We start from the raw sequence: 17,861 nt of genomic DNA, 5'->3' as shown, positions 1-17,861 counted from the left end.
AGTATAACTTTGTTAGTAATAGTGCGATTTTCACCGAATTTGGCACGATCATGACCTATACTATAGCCTACATCGCTGCAAAATTTTGTTATTCTAGGGTGAACTTAAGGGGGGTTTTCCTGTCAATTACTAAAAATTATAGTAATATACTATTATTAACTTTATTTGAACAGGTATCGATATGGAGGGTATTTCGGAGCCTAGGCACTATATAGCGGCAGCCCCCTAATTTTTTCCAGATTTTTCGGTGAGGTAGTTCCTGAGAATGAGTTCGTCAAAAAAATGACCACTTTCAACCCCCCGCACTCCCCACCTTTTCAACAAAAGTCAAAACTAAGACTAAGCTTCGAAAGTACTAACCGAGACCTTTAATTTGATACCCCACATGACTATATTTGATGAAAAAAAAATTTACACCCCCTTTTGCATGTATAGGGATCCCCCCTTAAATTCATCGTAAAAGGATGTAACTCACTATATGCGTGAGCGTTCACAGTTCCCACCTTTCTACCAAATTTGGTGTCAATCGCTGTAACCGTCTCCGAGAAAAATGCGTGTGACGGACAGACAGACAGACAGACAGACAGACAGACAGACGGACAGACAGACAGACAGTAAACCGATTTTAATAGGGTTTTGTTTTACAAACAAAACCTTAAAAAGCTGAGAAAGAAAGACAACTGCACGCATCTTAAAAACTAAACTATGGAAGGCAAATAGTGACGAAATCCAACGGATAGAGGATCTGCGAGGAAGATATTTATGTGAAGTCAGCGACAACAAGGCCGAGATTGGAGAATAATCCCAACTTAGTAGCGAATCATTCCAGGCATTCCTTCAAAGAAGGACCCCCTGACCCGTGGGAAAAGAAGAATCAGAAATTAATACTGTTATGCGAACCTAATTAGCCATCAGAGAAGCCAGTGCCATATTATCCTACTTGCTTGGTGAACACAATGGAGAGAATGATGGGAAAATTAATCCACAGTTGGAAATAGAAATGATCTATCCAGGTGGCAGTATTAGTTTCAAGGCGCAACCTCAAGTATTTGCCTTTCAAAATATCGATATATGGATAATAAACGCAAGTGGGCCTGCCCTTCATTTATAAAACCAACAATCTATTATTTTCAAAATCAGGTAGACAAAGAAATTCAATAATTACAAATCGATATGTATCTATATAACTAAGCTCCCAAATAACCCGCCTTTTATTTGATTGAGAAATTCTAAATAAGCTTCAGATACTACACGCATGCAAATAGAATTATTGTCCCCACCTTTAGAATCCGATAAGTCTTGTCTAGTGACGACCAAACGCACAATGTACGGAAAAGATTGCCGCAATTATAAAGGCACTCATTGAAGCCTTATTTGATCACATACATACGTAAATACTCGTACACAAACCTAAAAAACCAGAAATATTTATGCCCATCTTAATCTAGCAATTACAAATCAAATGAACCACCTTGGCAAGCGCTTTATCATGCCGACATTGTCCCAATTTTGACCACAGATAAAACCAATATCGTTTCAATAATATCTTGATCCTAAACTAAGCAGTTAATGCATTTTCGCTCTATGTTGTAACCCTTTGTTCTGAATTCCACACAATGATATATATGAAACCACATTGTTCCCTTATACTTTTTGATTGTATCTTTGATTGAGATGGGTAATAAACGTCAGTAATATTAACAGGAAAAAGTTATAAGCGTATATGCGCTATAATAAAACCATACAACGATTTAATGTTAAATTTATTATTGGATATCAACCTTTTGAAGCTATATTTTGGTTGAATCATCCTCCAAATAATTAGCTTTCGTAAGGGAGTCTTCGAGGTATTAAGAAATTGAGTTCAATTCCAGTAAACTTTTTTTACGGCTCAGTAGGAATAAAAGCGAATTTCATTGCGCCAAAAAGTTCGAAAAAATTGTCTGGTGAACACTAAATAGTATGCAGGAAGTTATCCTAAATAGTACAACGTTAACAACAAATAGTGATAAGAACTGACTATTAGCGGCGGCATCCACTACGTGCCGTGGCCACAGGGTTGTATAGGTCCCAAAGCGAAACGGGGATTGGTAATTGGAGCATAAAACCTGGAAAATGCTTGCTGAACCAACACCAATAGCTTTACTACCAAACCCTATCTCCATCTCGTAGTGATCGCTGGGAGTTCTTTCGCAACGAAAAACTGCAAACAAAGAAGAATCAAAGCGAATCCCCCCCGCCAAATAATGGGACAAATTGTAGCAACTAGTCCTCCATTAATCCGACGGTGCGAAACCACGAATGGAGCGTCGGAGTGGATGGATTTTACGATGACGGACCTAGCAACAAAAACGGACTTACGTATTCCGCCTTTTCTAATAGAACCTGCCCTGTCAGATCGAATGCAGCCTAGCATTACAAGAGATGCTCTGGACAGGGACTGGTTTCCTGGAGCACAACCACTACACCATGCTCGCATATTATAGGGGCCATCCAGTCAACCATGTGTTCGGAGTAGATTTCCAAGTTAGCCAAAAAAAAAACAAATTTCGAAATTAAGCCTCAGTAACGTCCACGCCCCTACGGAGGAGACAGCCGAATCGGAAACGGATACCATCTACGAGACAGTCGAGCGGATCCTCGAAAAGTGGTCCACAAACAAACCTGGACTTTTCCAGGCGAGACCACCTTCAACCAAATTGACGCCAATCGAACGCAGCCATCTCACAGCCTCGATGAATATTATAAAATACAAAAAGGACAATATAGAGTCAGATTACTATCTTGTTGGCACAGTGCTCCGTAATAATTACTCATACACCTCAGTGCCTATCCTGCCGAGACAAAAAGGGAAATTTGATTTCCGAAAAAATGGGCATATTGCTGCTCAACAGCCAGAATGTGGGCCAGTTCGAGGTCCCGCCAACTGAAGACGACGGATAAAAGCTGTCACCACCAAGCATGGAAGAAATAGTCAGTGAAATTCATCGGCTTTAAAACCATAAGTCGTCAGGAGTCGATGAAATTGCAGTCAAATTGGTTAAATATGAAGGCAACCAATTCCACCAAAAAGGTTCATCAACTGATGCTCAAGGTGATGGACAGCGAATCAGCACAGCACAGTATCTGTCCTATACGCGCATGCTGCACAAATGTTTTGTTTCTGCTGTGGCAAATGGTTATTATCATCGGCGACATTGAATTTGAAATTAAAGGGTTAAGTCAGCCATAGCAGAAATTAGCAAGTCTTGGACCGACTGAGAAGAGTGGATCGGTAATCAGCTGGACTCGAGCAATTGATTAGGGCCTCTGTTGCTAGACTATCGGTCAATCACATTATATAATTCGAGAAAGTTAGTAATGAATCAGTAAGAGGATGCATCCACAAGTCCAACACATTTTCAACGATATTGTTTATTGCTCATCTTAGTGTTAAGTACCCAGCGCAAGTGCAGTGCGACCTTCGAGATAGACGTCTTCCATGAAATCAATTTCAATTTATTGACAGCACAGTACAACAGAAACGAAGTAAGTCTTCTTTTTCTCCAGCCTTTGTCCCGTTCACAAGCGAGGTCGGCTCGTCGTGATGGGTTTCGCCATTTGGCTCTACCAAATGCCTGATCTGGATGCAATCTCGAGGCTTTTAAATCTCCATCTAGCGTATCAAGCCACCGTTGTTTCGGCCTGCCTTTTCGTCGTTTACCATCGACTTGGATGTTAAGACCAATCTTAGCAAGCGAATTCTCGTCAGCTCGAATTACATGACCATACCATCACATACGCCCCTCTCGCAATTTTCCCACGATCGGTGCAACCCCATATCGACTGCGGATATCCTCATTTCGGATGTGATCAAAACGCGCCACGCCACTAATCCAAAGCAATATCCTCGCCTCAGTTACAGCAAGACGCCGTTCATTGCCTTTCACAGTCGGTCAATACTCAGAGCCATAGAAAACATTGCGGTAAATTTTAGATTTGAGTTGTTCGTTGATATGTCGATCTCAAAAAACACCAGTTGTGGAACGCCACTTGATTCATGTTGCATTAATGCGTGAAGCAATTTCATAGCGCAGTTCTCCATTGGCTGATAGCGCTAATCCAAGATATAGTGCCTGTTTCATAGCGATCGGTCGTCAAAAATGGATGCGAGGAGAACTGCCTTTCAGAAAATTGAATTCGTAAAGAAATGCTGGAAAAAAATTATATCTACTATTGCTGCAACCGCAGAGACAATAGGATATAAGTAGTAGCCGCTAACTTTAATGTGATTGCTCGATGTAGTTGAAGGTGGTAGTAACGATTGTCGAAGACAATGTCTACAGCCGACCTCATTCTCATGAGTGGCATATTATCGATTAAGTGGGCCATAACAGCCCAATCCAACGAGCATACGATATGGAGGTATCGCCCAGGTATTGCCGCTTAAAAGCTGTGGAAAATAGATTTAGATAATTGGTAGCAAGGCCCCATATTTGGATGTCATTTCATAGAAGGTTGAAACTCAAATGAAGTCTAACTTTCAAGGTGCTTCTGAAAAGAGTAATATTCGCTCCAAATATAAATCTAATAAGCCAAGTGGGTTGATGTTATATCACCTTATCTGGCTGCTGAACGTAAAAAGGATGGTCGGAGGCATAATTTGCAACAGGCTCCTATCCATCAGGTCTGGGGCGGCCCTCTTAACAATACTGGATGCAATAAAAATGATTATGTTCATGCCAAAAGCAGTGCTTATGCTTTTTGGAAAATATGAAAATTACGTTCAGCTCAACCAAATGAATCATAGCCACATGCTCCCAATACCATGGCGGGGCTAGTGGGAAATTTTGTTTCGAAGGGAAGTCCGTATTACAAGGCTGCCTACAGACTCAAAGTCCCGGCTCTTCTACGAAAGAATGTGATGTGAAACAAGATTTTTATAAATCTCGCCTAGGAGCCACTTTCAGGCTTGAAAGATAACCGACCGCTTTGGAACCTCCAAAGTTTCTACAGTGTTACTTCCGCCTATCTTCCCAGAAAGTAAGACATGTTTTGCATGATTTCTATCGTCGTCCTCATACTGGAACGCAACAAAGAAATTCTGGAAAACTTGATCGACAGAGAGTCGACTAGTTCCAACTCTAGTTTTACATGCACTGACCAAGTTAACGATCTTGATATCATTTTGGATTACTTTGCAGAATTTTGATCTCTACTTCGTCTGCTCTTCATCAATCTCTTCTCCCCTCTTGCTCCAAAATCCTGGAAAGATACGTCAACGACTGGCTGACTGCACACTTCGGTCACCTCATTGTCAAAGAGCAGCATGGTTTCGTGAAACATAGACCAACGGCTTCAAACCTTCTGGCCTTTACCAACTTTGTTGCTAAATGCTTGAATTCACAACAGGAAGTATAATACATGCTATTTATACCGATTTCTCCAAAGCCTTTGATACCGGTGACCATAACATTCCCCTCTCTAAACTTTCATTACTAAACTTCCCTCCCTCAGTCATCTCCTGGCTTTCCTCCTATCTCTCATACCGTTCCTGCAAAGTTTCTTTTCATGGTTACTCATCTCGTTCCTTCTCACCTTCCTCTGGTGTTCCCCATGGCTCTATACTTGGCCCGCTACTCTTCCTGTTTTTTATCAATGACCTTGCCGCCATCCTTACCTGCCCGTATTTGCTTTACGCAGACAACCTTAAATTGTTTGCCTCTGTTTCATCTCCGTTGAATGGTGCTCTCTTACAGTCCAACCTTGATAATTTAGTCCGTTGGTGTTCGGTCAAAAAGCTAACACTGAATGTCAACAAATGCCACTAGATGCGCAATTCCCTTAAACCCTCCCCTACATCCTTTTCTTATTCTCTCAGTGGAAAACCGCTTTCGCTACTGACCTCCTTCAAAGGCCTGGGTGTAATATTCCACGACAAATTTCGCTTCAATTCCAACTTCATTGACATCATCAATAGAGCTTCCAAAATGCCTGGTTTTATCCCTCTGACTTTACCTCAATCCAGCCCTCCTTAACACTCTTCAGTTCCCTTGTCAGAAACATCCTGGAATATTGCTGTGTAAGCTGGTCCCCCTTCCGCATCCGTGACTGCTCTTGAGACTATGCCGATCCTACAATGCCCTACAGCTTGGCTCCTTTTACTCTATTTCCCTCTCTAGCTTTAAGCGTAAAATAAGCCTTTCACTTGCTCCTCCCTCAGAGGACAATATGTAATAAGGAATTATTTTTCTGTGTATTGTCCTCATTAAATAAATAAACAGATAAATCAGGGTAAACAGAAAGTAAATCCTTATTGCTCTTCTCGGGAGGGGATTCCAGAAGAATTAATATGCATTATCAGTGCGACATATGAGGACGCAAAATATCACGCTATATACAGACAAAATTTCAAAGGAATTAAGAAATCCAGAAGTGTGATACCCCAGGATTCCATTGTATCGTCAATATTATTTCTCCTTTCTATCGGCAATATTCTTTCCGGCGGATGTGGAAGACTTGAATGGGCCATGATATCTTTCGACAAACAGCTGCTATAATGGGTAGAGGATTGAAAGTGTTTGTCAATTTATATAACCATGAAGCGATGTTTCTGCCGATAGTGGCACTGAACTTGATGCTATTCGCTTTCATGGCTTTGTCAAAAATTCCCAAATGTTCTGGGGGAGGGCACATGGAAATGACTACCACTCTGGCCTGACACAGTTTTGAATCAGAGGATTCGTCTATGTACTGGTGAAATAACCCGGTTAGAAATTAGGGAAAGGCGTCCATGCCGTGCGGTGAACTTCACTATCACAAAATAGCTGACAAGTACGTTGCCCCAGAAACAAGCTGAATATCATAGAAAGAGTGTAAGCATTCCGGAAATTCTAGGGAGAGCTGAAATACATTTCATTGGGTATGGTACCGGCACCGAGAGCACATAAGCATGGTGCGGCCACTTGCTCACTTAAGGGTCAATGACAACTAGATCATCTCGCAGAGGGCACAATAAACATGTTTTCACTAATAAGATAACAAACAATAGAATGAAGAAGATGGAAATGTTCACGAATCAGTCGGTCAAGATAGGTAGCTCGCAGCCGACTAACCAATATTTGCAGTTTTTATTGAAGATAAGAATGCTACCTAATGTTAGCCGTCTCGTAGTCAGGGTGGTGGGTCCCGCATATCGGATTCATACTTACTTCCATGAGGGAGGAAGAGGAGTACTCTCCTAAGTCTCACCATCTAACGTCGCTTAACCCCAGAATATCCAGTTTGTATGTACGATACATGTCAGAAGTGCAGAACGGAAAAAAGGTATAGATTTACCTTGCCTCCGGATAACTTGGAGCAGCACTAGCATCCATGATAGCGATCGACATACTTTTATTCTTCTTCTTTTATTCACCGTCAACGACGAAAAACAGGACATAAGGAAGCCATGCCAGTCCCTGGTCACAGTCGACACACAAACTCATCCCTAATACTAACGCGGACTATGATCGCGGTGTGAAGGGATAGCCAGCCCGTAGCATTCATGAAGGATAACAGCTCCTCACCATGCAACCAGAGATCTTTTTGAGGTTCCCAAAAAGTTGTTTATTTAGTGTCCGCAGCCTGGCTCTAGCTAAAGCTTGGCAATCGCAAAGGAAGTGCAGTGCGCATTATACACTATGCCGTGTCTAACAGCCCCATAAGAATTCAACGAGATTACACTCTTGACAGTCACCAGCGAGCCGCCAACTGCACCCACGAGCAGAGTTTCTCCTGGCCAGTCGGCCGTTCGGCTCATTCAGGTCTATTTTCCTGTGACACAAAATTCAGAAGATATCCTCTTTTAGTATGCGACCCAATCTATTCAGCCAATACCTGCACTGCTTCACCAGCGTGTTGGATGTAACCATTGAGTACAAAGCGTTAATGGGCGCCTGATTGCCAATTAGAATAACCTTGCTAAGCTTAGGACTTCGATCATACCCTAGCCATGGAAAGGCATCCAGTATCGCCAATGCCTTCATTCGTATTGCACTGACGAATCCAAGAAGACAATCCGACTCGACTGCAATGTGGATATCTGAGAAAACTCCCATACCGACTCCACAGACCATCTTTAATCCATCGGTGACAAATACTGTTCCATAACCTTGCAAGATGGCGTCGGTCTTTCATTCTGCCCTGGTTGGAGAGCCCTCAGCGAAGTTTCCCATAAAGCTTGGCTTGCATGTGGTAAAATCACTTGGGATCGCCCATAATTTCCGAGGTACGTCATCTAAGATATAAATTGCAGATTTTCTCAGGAAATACGATGATTATTTTCCGAATGGTCTTAGACACGGTATTATATCGAAGGCCTCAAAGCATGTCCTACTCCATTATCCCATGATGCCGAAGATGATGCCACGGAATTACGATCAAAAAGATGGGGGTTATTTTTGGTGCCCAAAGGTGCCATACGAGCCTAAGTTACCTGTGGTATTTCCAATGGATATCCGAGCTGAAGCAGACATACCTTTCCAAAGTTTTTACATTATCCTTCTATTAAAAGTCCTTACAAGAATGGTAAATTTTACTTTTACGTCGGAAAGTGATCCAGTAGACCTTTACTCCTTTTTACCGTATTTTATGTATTTAGCCCCTAAATTAGGGATCAAGGTACAACCATAAAATCAAACTTACCTTCTCGTGGACGTTATTTTCCTCATTAATTGATTGTGTACGTAGTTTGTGCGTTAGATATTTCAACATATTTTAGTGTTATATTCCTTGTTAGTATACGTAAGTATAAATATCTTGTATTTGCTTTTGTTTGATTTTTCGGTAACGACAGTCCACGATTCAAATAATCTAGAACTTTATCACTTCTTCGAAAGAAACTCAAATTGCACCTCGTTCGCGTTTATCTAAAACCAAATATTGCAATTATAACACAGCAATCCAGTTTAAGTTAAAAATCTTTATCATAAGAGAAGATAGATATTGGTTACTCCTCTAGTAAATCATTTAAAGTATTTTAGTTGAAAATAAAACCGAATTTCAAAGCATAAAGTCCCGGTAGAAAAAGATTTTCGACTATCTCAATTTGTACTGTAATCACACGATAAAAAATCAACGAAACTACTTCTGCGTGAGTGCACACACCCTTGGAAAAACTGTCTCTGTTGAATCGTTTCTGTCAGATGCTGGATTTCATGCACATCCAATGCAATGATCCTTATCAATTCTGTGGAACGATTCCATTCGATGTTAATAAATGTTCATCATTGCGTCCTTTTTTCCCGTGTGCAAGCGCCGCAATTTTCAAAGAACGAAAGAAAAACTCAAACCGAAACCGGAAAAATCACGAAAGGTACTCTTACGGCGAAAATCATCACACCTTGGAAAAGAACAAAATTTCAAGGAAATTAGAGTATTTCACCAAAAATAGGCTTTAAGCACTAACTCAGGGAGCAATTTAGGCTTCGCGTGTCAACTTCATTTAAGAGCGGAATTCGTGGTGGAATTTTCGAAGGGAAATAATTTTCACGGTACCGGCACTGAACACAACTAATTTTCTTGGGGCACGCACACCGCTAGAGAGTTGCAACTTAGCGTCTTTAAATTCATGGAAAAAATCGAAATAAAAATTCTGAACGTGGATGTGAGACTGGGTTGCTGTGAGTCGATGGCTTGTTTTCGCTAGATTTTCCTTTTCCTTGAGTTTTCCTTACTCGCTCGTATCTCTACAAGCTTACTTTCTTTTCCCTTGCATCACTTTAACAATGATTTTCCTAAACTTCACGTCGTCCTATCCTTGATTCGCCGCAATTCGCCGTAAATGTTTCCCTAGGCCTGTATTCGTGTGAAACTCCTTCTCGCCAGGATAGTCACCCCTTCGGACCGGGAGGAATCAAAATTGTAATATTTATAAATATTATATGTGTACAGGCTTTTATTTTCTCGCTCGACGAGTCCAGGTCGTAACTCCGCTTGTTATCCTCGTAATCCTTTGGTACTCGTTGAGACAAATGTAATTTTTTTCTAACTTATTTCGAGAGCTTTCGGATTAAATGTGCAACAAAAAATGACGAGTAAGAGTCCCCGAGCGCGCGCACTATGGCCAAGAGGCGACAATTTCACTGAGTTTATCTCACCTCCAAGAAGATGTGCAGAAAATAACAAGATATGCGTCGGAATCCGCCCGGTATTTTACAAATCTGTGAAATGTAACTTCAATTGAGGGGCAAGGACCTTTTCGGAACACAAAAATATATTGAACTTGAGTAACGCAGAAAATTTCGATTATTTCAGATCCGACTTAGCGACTTTCTTAGCTCTTTCTTTCACTACTTCTACTTCACATTGAATCCTTTTCCATGCAAACTTCTTCTTTCGCAAAGCCTTTTCCCTCTACTCTACTTCCACTTCTTTTTTCAGCACTCGACGGACAAAAAAAGGCTTTCGACGCAAACACTTGTTCACTCTCTGGCGGCCCGAACAAATCTGGTTGGGGCAACTGGGAAATAGCTTGGAACTTCTCTTCTTGTTCTTCGGTAACCCCAAACTCCACTATATGCTTCCCAAGCCGGTGAATAGTATATGCATGCACGTACACCTAATATGTACCATAAAGTTCAATGCATACACGAGGAGGGTGAGTAAGCAAAACAAAAAAGATGCATATATTTTCTTTCACTAGTGAAACCCCCTTACAGGTTCAAAATGATACGAATTATCCCACGAGACTACATCCAAATACTGCCCACAATATCCTCTTTTGTTCCTGTGCAGCTCCTTTTTCAGATGAACCTTCATCTTCCATCTTTCCCTTATTCAGTCACCGACTACTCCCGAAGGAATTTTCTCGTGTCAAGTTTATCACTCCGGCACAAACATTTATTTTGTGGTAGGCTCAAAAGTAAGTTGCCATGGTCAGACACGGGAGTAGCATTGTAAAAGTAATGTGGAGATATTTCCACCCGGTTGTAAACCCAAATAGATATAACCATATCTTACCAGTGGGTAACGTTGAGCTTTCAAGCTTCCAGGGGTTCATGTCAGTCAGCTACTATGCAAATGCGTGTCGTTTCGTCCATAGGTTTCTGGTCGTGTGCTCGAAGATAATGCACGAGAACTAACACACAGCCGTCCTTATGCAATCTCATACGTAAGGAAACGTACCTACCCCAACCATAAATAGCTAATGCTTAAAGTCCCAAAGGCTCCAGTGGGAAAAATCGCAATGAGAATAATTTTAATCTAGATATTTTCAACATTTATCGAAAGGGGACAAACAGTTATTTTAAGCCAGTCTAAAGTGAATATTTTATAACGATTCCTTCCACGACTAGAGAACATCGCAGGCTCAGTTAGAAAAGACGTAAAACAAAATATTGCGGGTTTCCCGAGCAAGCTGAGTTCCAAAGCTAATTGAAAAAATAACCAACATGCAGGTGCTATTTATAGTCGCCATTTTCCCCTCGATGTGGTATACCGCGTCAACCACACCTACGCACCATTATACCCGATCCACTAAAATTCCCTTCAGCTACCTGCAGGACTTCCCGAGATCTCTGTACTCCTCCTCCACTGCTCTGCGTCAAGTGCTCTTCGCGCGAGCCACTCGTCGGCCATTTTGGGAAGGTGCATTCCACTCCATGGCGCAGCAAACAATGTAATTGCCGCCTCTCCTTAATGTGGCAACTACCCAATGCCACTTCCACATTTCGATCACATCACTTACGGCTGCAGTCATGTGGGCCCACCAAATTCTTCGTTTGGAGTAGTACCAATCCCGCGTACGCCGATGATACGAAGTAGACCGGTGTTGACGAAGTATCTTCTACTACCGTAAAGCAACATAGAAAGAACTCTAGCATACAACAGTCTCAACTTGATCTTGGTGCTGAGAAAAACGCATTTCCAGATTTCAAACAATGCAACGGAAGCGGATCTTGCACTGTTAATACATCGGGTGGCACTCAGTTTGGAGCACCGCCAACAGAAACCGCGCTTCCTATATATACAAATTAATCAACACCTTCGATGCTCCGCCCATTAATGCGATCCGGCAGACTGAGAACATTGGTTTTGTTGATGTTTGTCTTTAATCCAACTTTACCCGCCTTTTTTTCCCAAATCCGAAGCCATTTGGCCAATGTCCATGATCCTGGTGAGAGAACAAGCAAATGCCGTCATCATAGTCGAGGTGTTTGAGGAAAGATGTCATCTTCCGTGAAACTCCTCCACAACCTCCAGACAAGTCAGCATGAAGAACGCAATCCTGGCAGACGATAATAATAGGTTTCCCCGGATTTCCGTACGAGCAGAAATAACGGATTTGCAATAACTGCAAATGCAGCGATAAATAACGTTGAGGAGAGATCGTCGAGCCCAGCAGCTTTACTTCGTTTGAATATCTTGATGGCCGAAATGATTTTTCTTTTGCTAGGAGAAACAGTCCATATCCGCATGTTACGGTTTCTTCCACCTCTTCAGCAGTTCGCTACCGTGAGTCAGGAGCCGAACGCCGTTAACACCCCTTACAGAAGCATTGACAAATTTGCGACCACATGCGAAACCCTTTAGGATAAGGCCCTTAAATTATTATTGTCTGGGCACATTACGCTGAACTTCCCGGATTTTTCCACAGTATCCATATTCGAGGGCGTCATGCTCGTCACCATCAATGGGTTCTCCAATCCTAATTAGCTGTTTTCAGTAGCCAAAAATCGTAGACATGCAGTCGTTATTTACCCTATCAGAAGCGTAGTTATCATTTCGGTAGCCCACAAATTTCTAGCCCTTTTATTCGCCTTTCACCACAAGCAGGAATTACTTTGAGTGTATCCTTAAATACCGAATCCCCAAGGCACAGAGGAAAATTAGACTATATAAAATTCAAAACTAGTTTTTCTGGAACTATGACGTTTGTCAATAATCACTAAAGTGCTAGAATTGTTTGAATTATTCTATAATACAACTAGGGTAGCCCAATTAGTGCTTTGTTGCTCGTTTGAATGGCACAAATTATTTAAATAATAACTGCTGTGAGATGGACAAAGTGCACAGAATAACACCGAGAAACTGCCCCTACGCCCCATTTAGAACACTATATGTAGATATATTTACGAAGAATAACATTTCCGCCACTCTACAACTAGAGATCTTTCGAAATCCCGCAGATTTGTTTACCTAGTGTCTGCCGAGCTAGAGCTAGGGGAATCGCAAAGGAAATGCCTAAGAGTCTCCCTTTCCTTTCCGCCACTTCATCACTGCCAATTGTGCCCGGCGCGATCCACCTGTACCCATTTGCGGGCGTCTGTCCATAAGTCGTGAGCTTTCACCAACTGAAGTCAGTATCAGTCACAAAATGCGAGTGGATTCCACCCTGTCCCAGTAGAAAGCAGACTGCGCCCACCGAGGGATTGTCTAAAGAAGAAGAAGAATCCCGACTGGCCAGTCCGTCTGTCCCTCTACGTTCGTATGAGCAAGAACCCACAAGAGAATGACTTGGACCGTGTCTTGACTTGGACTATCCCATCAGCAAGAAGCATGATTCCACTGAATACAAGACCTTAATAGCCCCGGTTCTCTGAATCTTATTACATATCTTGGTTCCATTGTGTTTCTTGCTCAGCGCCGGCGACCACACAAGATAACTGTACGTTTGGATGAGACGAACCACGACTGTGTACATCCAACGAGACAGCTTGGTCTGACTATGCTTCAGATTACAGGTTGCATAATTCGACAATTACAAGCATGACCTCCTCGGGGCGGCCGCGAGTAGCCTCATCCAGTTGAAGAAGATTTGTTTACCTGTTGGTTATGTGTTACGGACAAGCGAATCTGGTGGGGGGAGTCAGTCGAAACAACCATCATAGTCGCACTTGTGGTTTCTAGCTTGAAATCTAATGTCGTCGAGCTGGGTATAGCGAGAAACAGCCATAGTAGTCCTCACCAGAGACGACTGACGTCGGAGATACCCTCAAAAGCAAGGTCTCCCAAAAATATTGGTCACGCGAAACCGGCTAAGAAGCGGAGATCCACTGGAGTCCTGTTCAAAAGCCAGTACCATAAAGCCATTCATATTCTGAGCGGGGTTGTCGAGAAAGAGGCCGGTAATGTCGAAGAGCGGGATGAAAAGACGTATACCAAGCAATTGGTGATGAATATAATAACAAACAATAAACAAACAACGAACGGATTGCGAAGCGCACCGCCTTGAAACCCAATCGATCTCAAAGCGAAGTCAAAAAACAACATAAGCGGAGCAGAGTGTGGAATGGGTCGGACTTGAACCAACTTTTGAAAACAGCTAAGTAGCAACAGCCGGCCGACGAGTGACGAAGTGTGAAACCGTTCAGCGTCGTGGCCAGGCGTCATTTATGGATCACACTAAGGGATGATAGTTCCAGAAGCGACCAAGAGAGATTCATTCATTATAGCATACGAGGATCAATTCTCGAGGAGTGCGTAAAGCTGAAAGTCATCCTATGTAACGAGATTCCCAGGAGACCGGTCGCTCGCATCTGGTTGCCGAAGATCCGCATGGATAAAGAAGTCTCATCTCTGCGGCTTCAAAACCCGGGATTCCCATCCACGAAGGTGTGGTTATCACGGTAAAGGAACCGACGACAAACAGCAAACCTTCTCCGCCCTCTTGGGCGGATCACAAAGTGCGTTTCAAAGGAAAGCGAATGTAATAACTTACGTCGTCGCATTGAGCTGTTGGAGAAGGTGAGGAATGACCTTCCGCCGAGAAATCATACTGAGGGTAGCGCAAATAAACCTGCCACACTCGAAGTGCGCCTCAGCTAATCTGCTGGCCTTGCTCCTAAAAAACATCAACGTGACATTAACATAAGAGCCCTGGATCGGGAGAGTCCGAACCATTAAAGAGCTTCAAAGTAAATATTGGTATTTATTCCACAGAACAAGAGACACTGACTGAGGAATGTCGTAGAACAAGCCTCACCGCCAGGACCGATTAGAAGAACTACAACACTTAAGATCCGCTATCGCAATCAGAGCTTACGCCTTGTACTAGAAGTTTACGCAAACCTTCTATTTCCCCAGCTCGGAGAACTGTGACGATTTGGAGGAGCTCCTTGATATTACCCTACTAACTAATATTCTAATAATATTCTAATATTCTTAGGGTGAAGAACTGGAGAGTGTCTGACCAAGGATGTTTCTCGGGTAAAACTTTGACACTTTTCAATCTAGATCTTTCTGCAGTGATGTCTAACCATTTCAGAGACCACGAGAGGATAGACAGGAGGGTTTGCTCAAGTTATCAAGAACAAACTCGCAGGTGCGCAAAATTTTAAGATTTGCACAACAGACGAGCTGGGGCCAAAGGTGGGGTCTGCGAAAGACATTTAAAACGCCTTTGAGGTCTTGTGCATTGCTGTGTTAAGTAGAGCAAGAAGGCATTACCACCTTGGCGGAATAAAGATCTGTCCACCCTCAGGAAGCTGACCAGGAAGATCTTCATCATCTACTATAGGCACAAATATTGGTAGCCATACACCGACTGCCTGAAGAAGTGCAAGTCGACCATCAGGGGGCGGTCCTGGTGGGACTATTGTCATAACATTGAAAGCATCAGCGAAAATGCCAACCGCAGTAAAATTCTGTCCAAGGAATATCCTTTCTTAAAAAGTCGAAAGACGGAGTCTTCTGGTGAGACCCTAGAGCTGCCGGTTCAAACGCTCTGTCCCGGCAGCGAGGGGACTGCGAATCAAAGCCTTGCCTAGACGGTATACAACCCCACTCATGTGAGACTATCAAATGAGTAATTACCGTGGGGTTATGAACAGCTTTTTCGCATATAGATCTCCGGGCCCAAATGACTTTCTACAAATCAGTCTCACCTCTTTCGGGTTGAAAGCCCTAGAACGCGCCTTAGACTTCCAGTTAAGAATTATTATGAACATAACGCCTATTTTTAAATCCCTGCACGCCTACTTCCTACTGCATACGAGCAGTACACTCTATCTATCTTTGTACATAGAGGGAGCATTCAGGAATGTTGATACTAATGCTATCAATGACTGTAGATTAAATCCTGCGTGTCAGATCCCTCTTCTTCACCGTAACCAGGAAGAACAGAAGACAGGGAAGCTGATAATATGGCGCTACTAGTATGTGAAAATGGAGGCAAGTGGTCCGGCCACCTGGGAGAGCTCTCAGCCGACGGCGGAAGAAGGTACTGCGACAGAAGGTGAAGCTCCTTGAGAATGAGGACATGGACGTGGCTACACCACCAGGTGCAGTAATATGGAGAGAAACCGGATGCAAGGAAGCTAAATTTTCGGCAGTTTCAACAGATAATCCCAACCTTGAGTTCTAGAGATCGACCCAAGTTCACCATTATGAATACAGAGCTGTACAGGATAGGGCATTTCAGATCTTACATGCCTTGCTCTTGAAAGAAGGCAAAGGACATCATTCGCAACCTGGGTAAACCGAACCCGGGCATTGAATTCACACAGTGAAGGTAAAATTTACGAAAGGGCAAGTCTACAAGCATGTACGATTTCAGCATAGTATTCGAACTGGACCAAAATGTCTGAAAACGTTCAGGGACCTTCATCATATGGTGCTTCACTTTTTCCCGAAAAAAATGAAATTCCATCATATCAGGAAACTGTAAAAGATCATCTTTATATTTAGAGCGAAAAACAATGATTATCTTCGATATAGATCAAATTTCAATGGTGTGCTTCTCCACACTGCACTGCAACTCCAAATGTGGAAATTCTCAGAAAAATCTAACATGACAGGATCGGGTATTTGGCGACATTGTGTGAGGGAAACCCTGTTACACACAATCCATCGTGGCCTACGTTTCTAACAGTTTCCTTCCACACATTACACTAAGCTTATATCGAAGCCATATCTGAAAGCAACGAGGTTGATAAAGCTATAGGGCCTTGAAATTTTTTGACGCAAGAGCCATGGATTCTGGAACTGGATCGGTTGAGAAGGCTAAAATCTCTTACGATGAAAACTCCATAAGATCGAAGTCCTGTGTCCTGATACTAACAGTGTGAGTAGACTTTTGCCAGTTTAATTGAAGGAAAAACGTCAGCTTACTTACCTTACTATTCTTTATGTTCTCCACCGAGGCAAGAACTAAGGGAGCTAGTTGGCAATGCAAAATCAACTGGTCAGGCACTCTTAATAGATAGATATTTGTTGGGGAAGCAGCAAATACAACGCTAACGGAGAGAACCTATTTGACTTTATCACTTCAGCGGATCAATGTGAATGTGAACGTAAAGTGCGCCTCTATGCCCTTAGGGCAAAAAGAAATCAAATAATTTACCTAACAATCTGCAGTTGAAAGATATTCGAATTAATAAGAAACTGACGAGTGATAGATAAAGTCTCACTGTCAGATCACCGACACTTGGAAATAATAAAATTTCAATGAACCACCTGGTTGCAAGGGCCTACCTCCCGAATGAAAATGAGAATAGGGTGTTTTCCTTGGGACAAAACAGCAACCGGCTTTTAGGTTGAAGTTTGATGGTAACTTCGAAAATCGTTCCGAAATATAGAAAACGTGTGAACTCTATTTCTATATTCAATACGGCGGAACTACAGTGAATACCTCGGCGTTGTGGTTTGGAGGGAAAGGAAATCTCGGATGCTGTAGCAAAGGCGGATTCAATTCAACCCATGCCCGGAACGGAACCTGCAATTGGAATGTCAATAGCATTGGCTCAGGCTGCTATCAAAAACTGGGAGCAAGCTGTCCCTGAGAGATAAATAAATATGTCAGAGATATTTCATTAGACGAAGGAATCAAATACAATGGGCCACTACGGTATGTATGTTCAAAATCTATGCCACTCTCCCGGCTCAAACGCGACACACAGCCA

General features: G+C 42.5%; 1 protein-coding gene across 1 annotated transcript in view; it reads right to left on the bottom strand.

Annotated features, from left to right (window-relative positions):
• The window catches only part of LOC119649262 (NEDD8-specific protease 1), a 326,154-nt gene extending 315,438 nt beyond the window's left edge, over positions 1-10,716 (bottom strand). The window contains exon 1 of the mRNA XM_038051353.1: positions 8,665-10,716. Coding sequence (XP_037907281.1) covers positions 8,665-8,733 — 69 coding nt within the window. The 5' untranslated portion in view covers positions 8,734-10,716. The remainder of the gene's footprint in view (positions 1-8,664) is intronic.
• Between the last annotated feature and the right edge of the window lie 7,145 nt (positions 10,717-17,861).

Source organism: Hermetia illucens, chromosome 1 (assembly GCF_905115235.1).
Source record: "Hermetia illucens chromosome 1, iHerIll2.2.curated.20191125, whole genome shotgun sequence".
NCBI lineage: Eukaryota > Metazoa > Arthropoda > Insecta > Diptera > Stratiomyidae > Hermetia > Hermetia illucens.
Note: the sequence above shows the minus strand (reverse complement) of the source record. Positions and strands in the feature narration are given on the sequence as shown.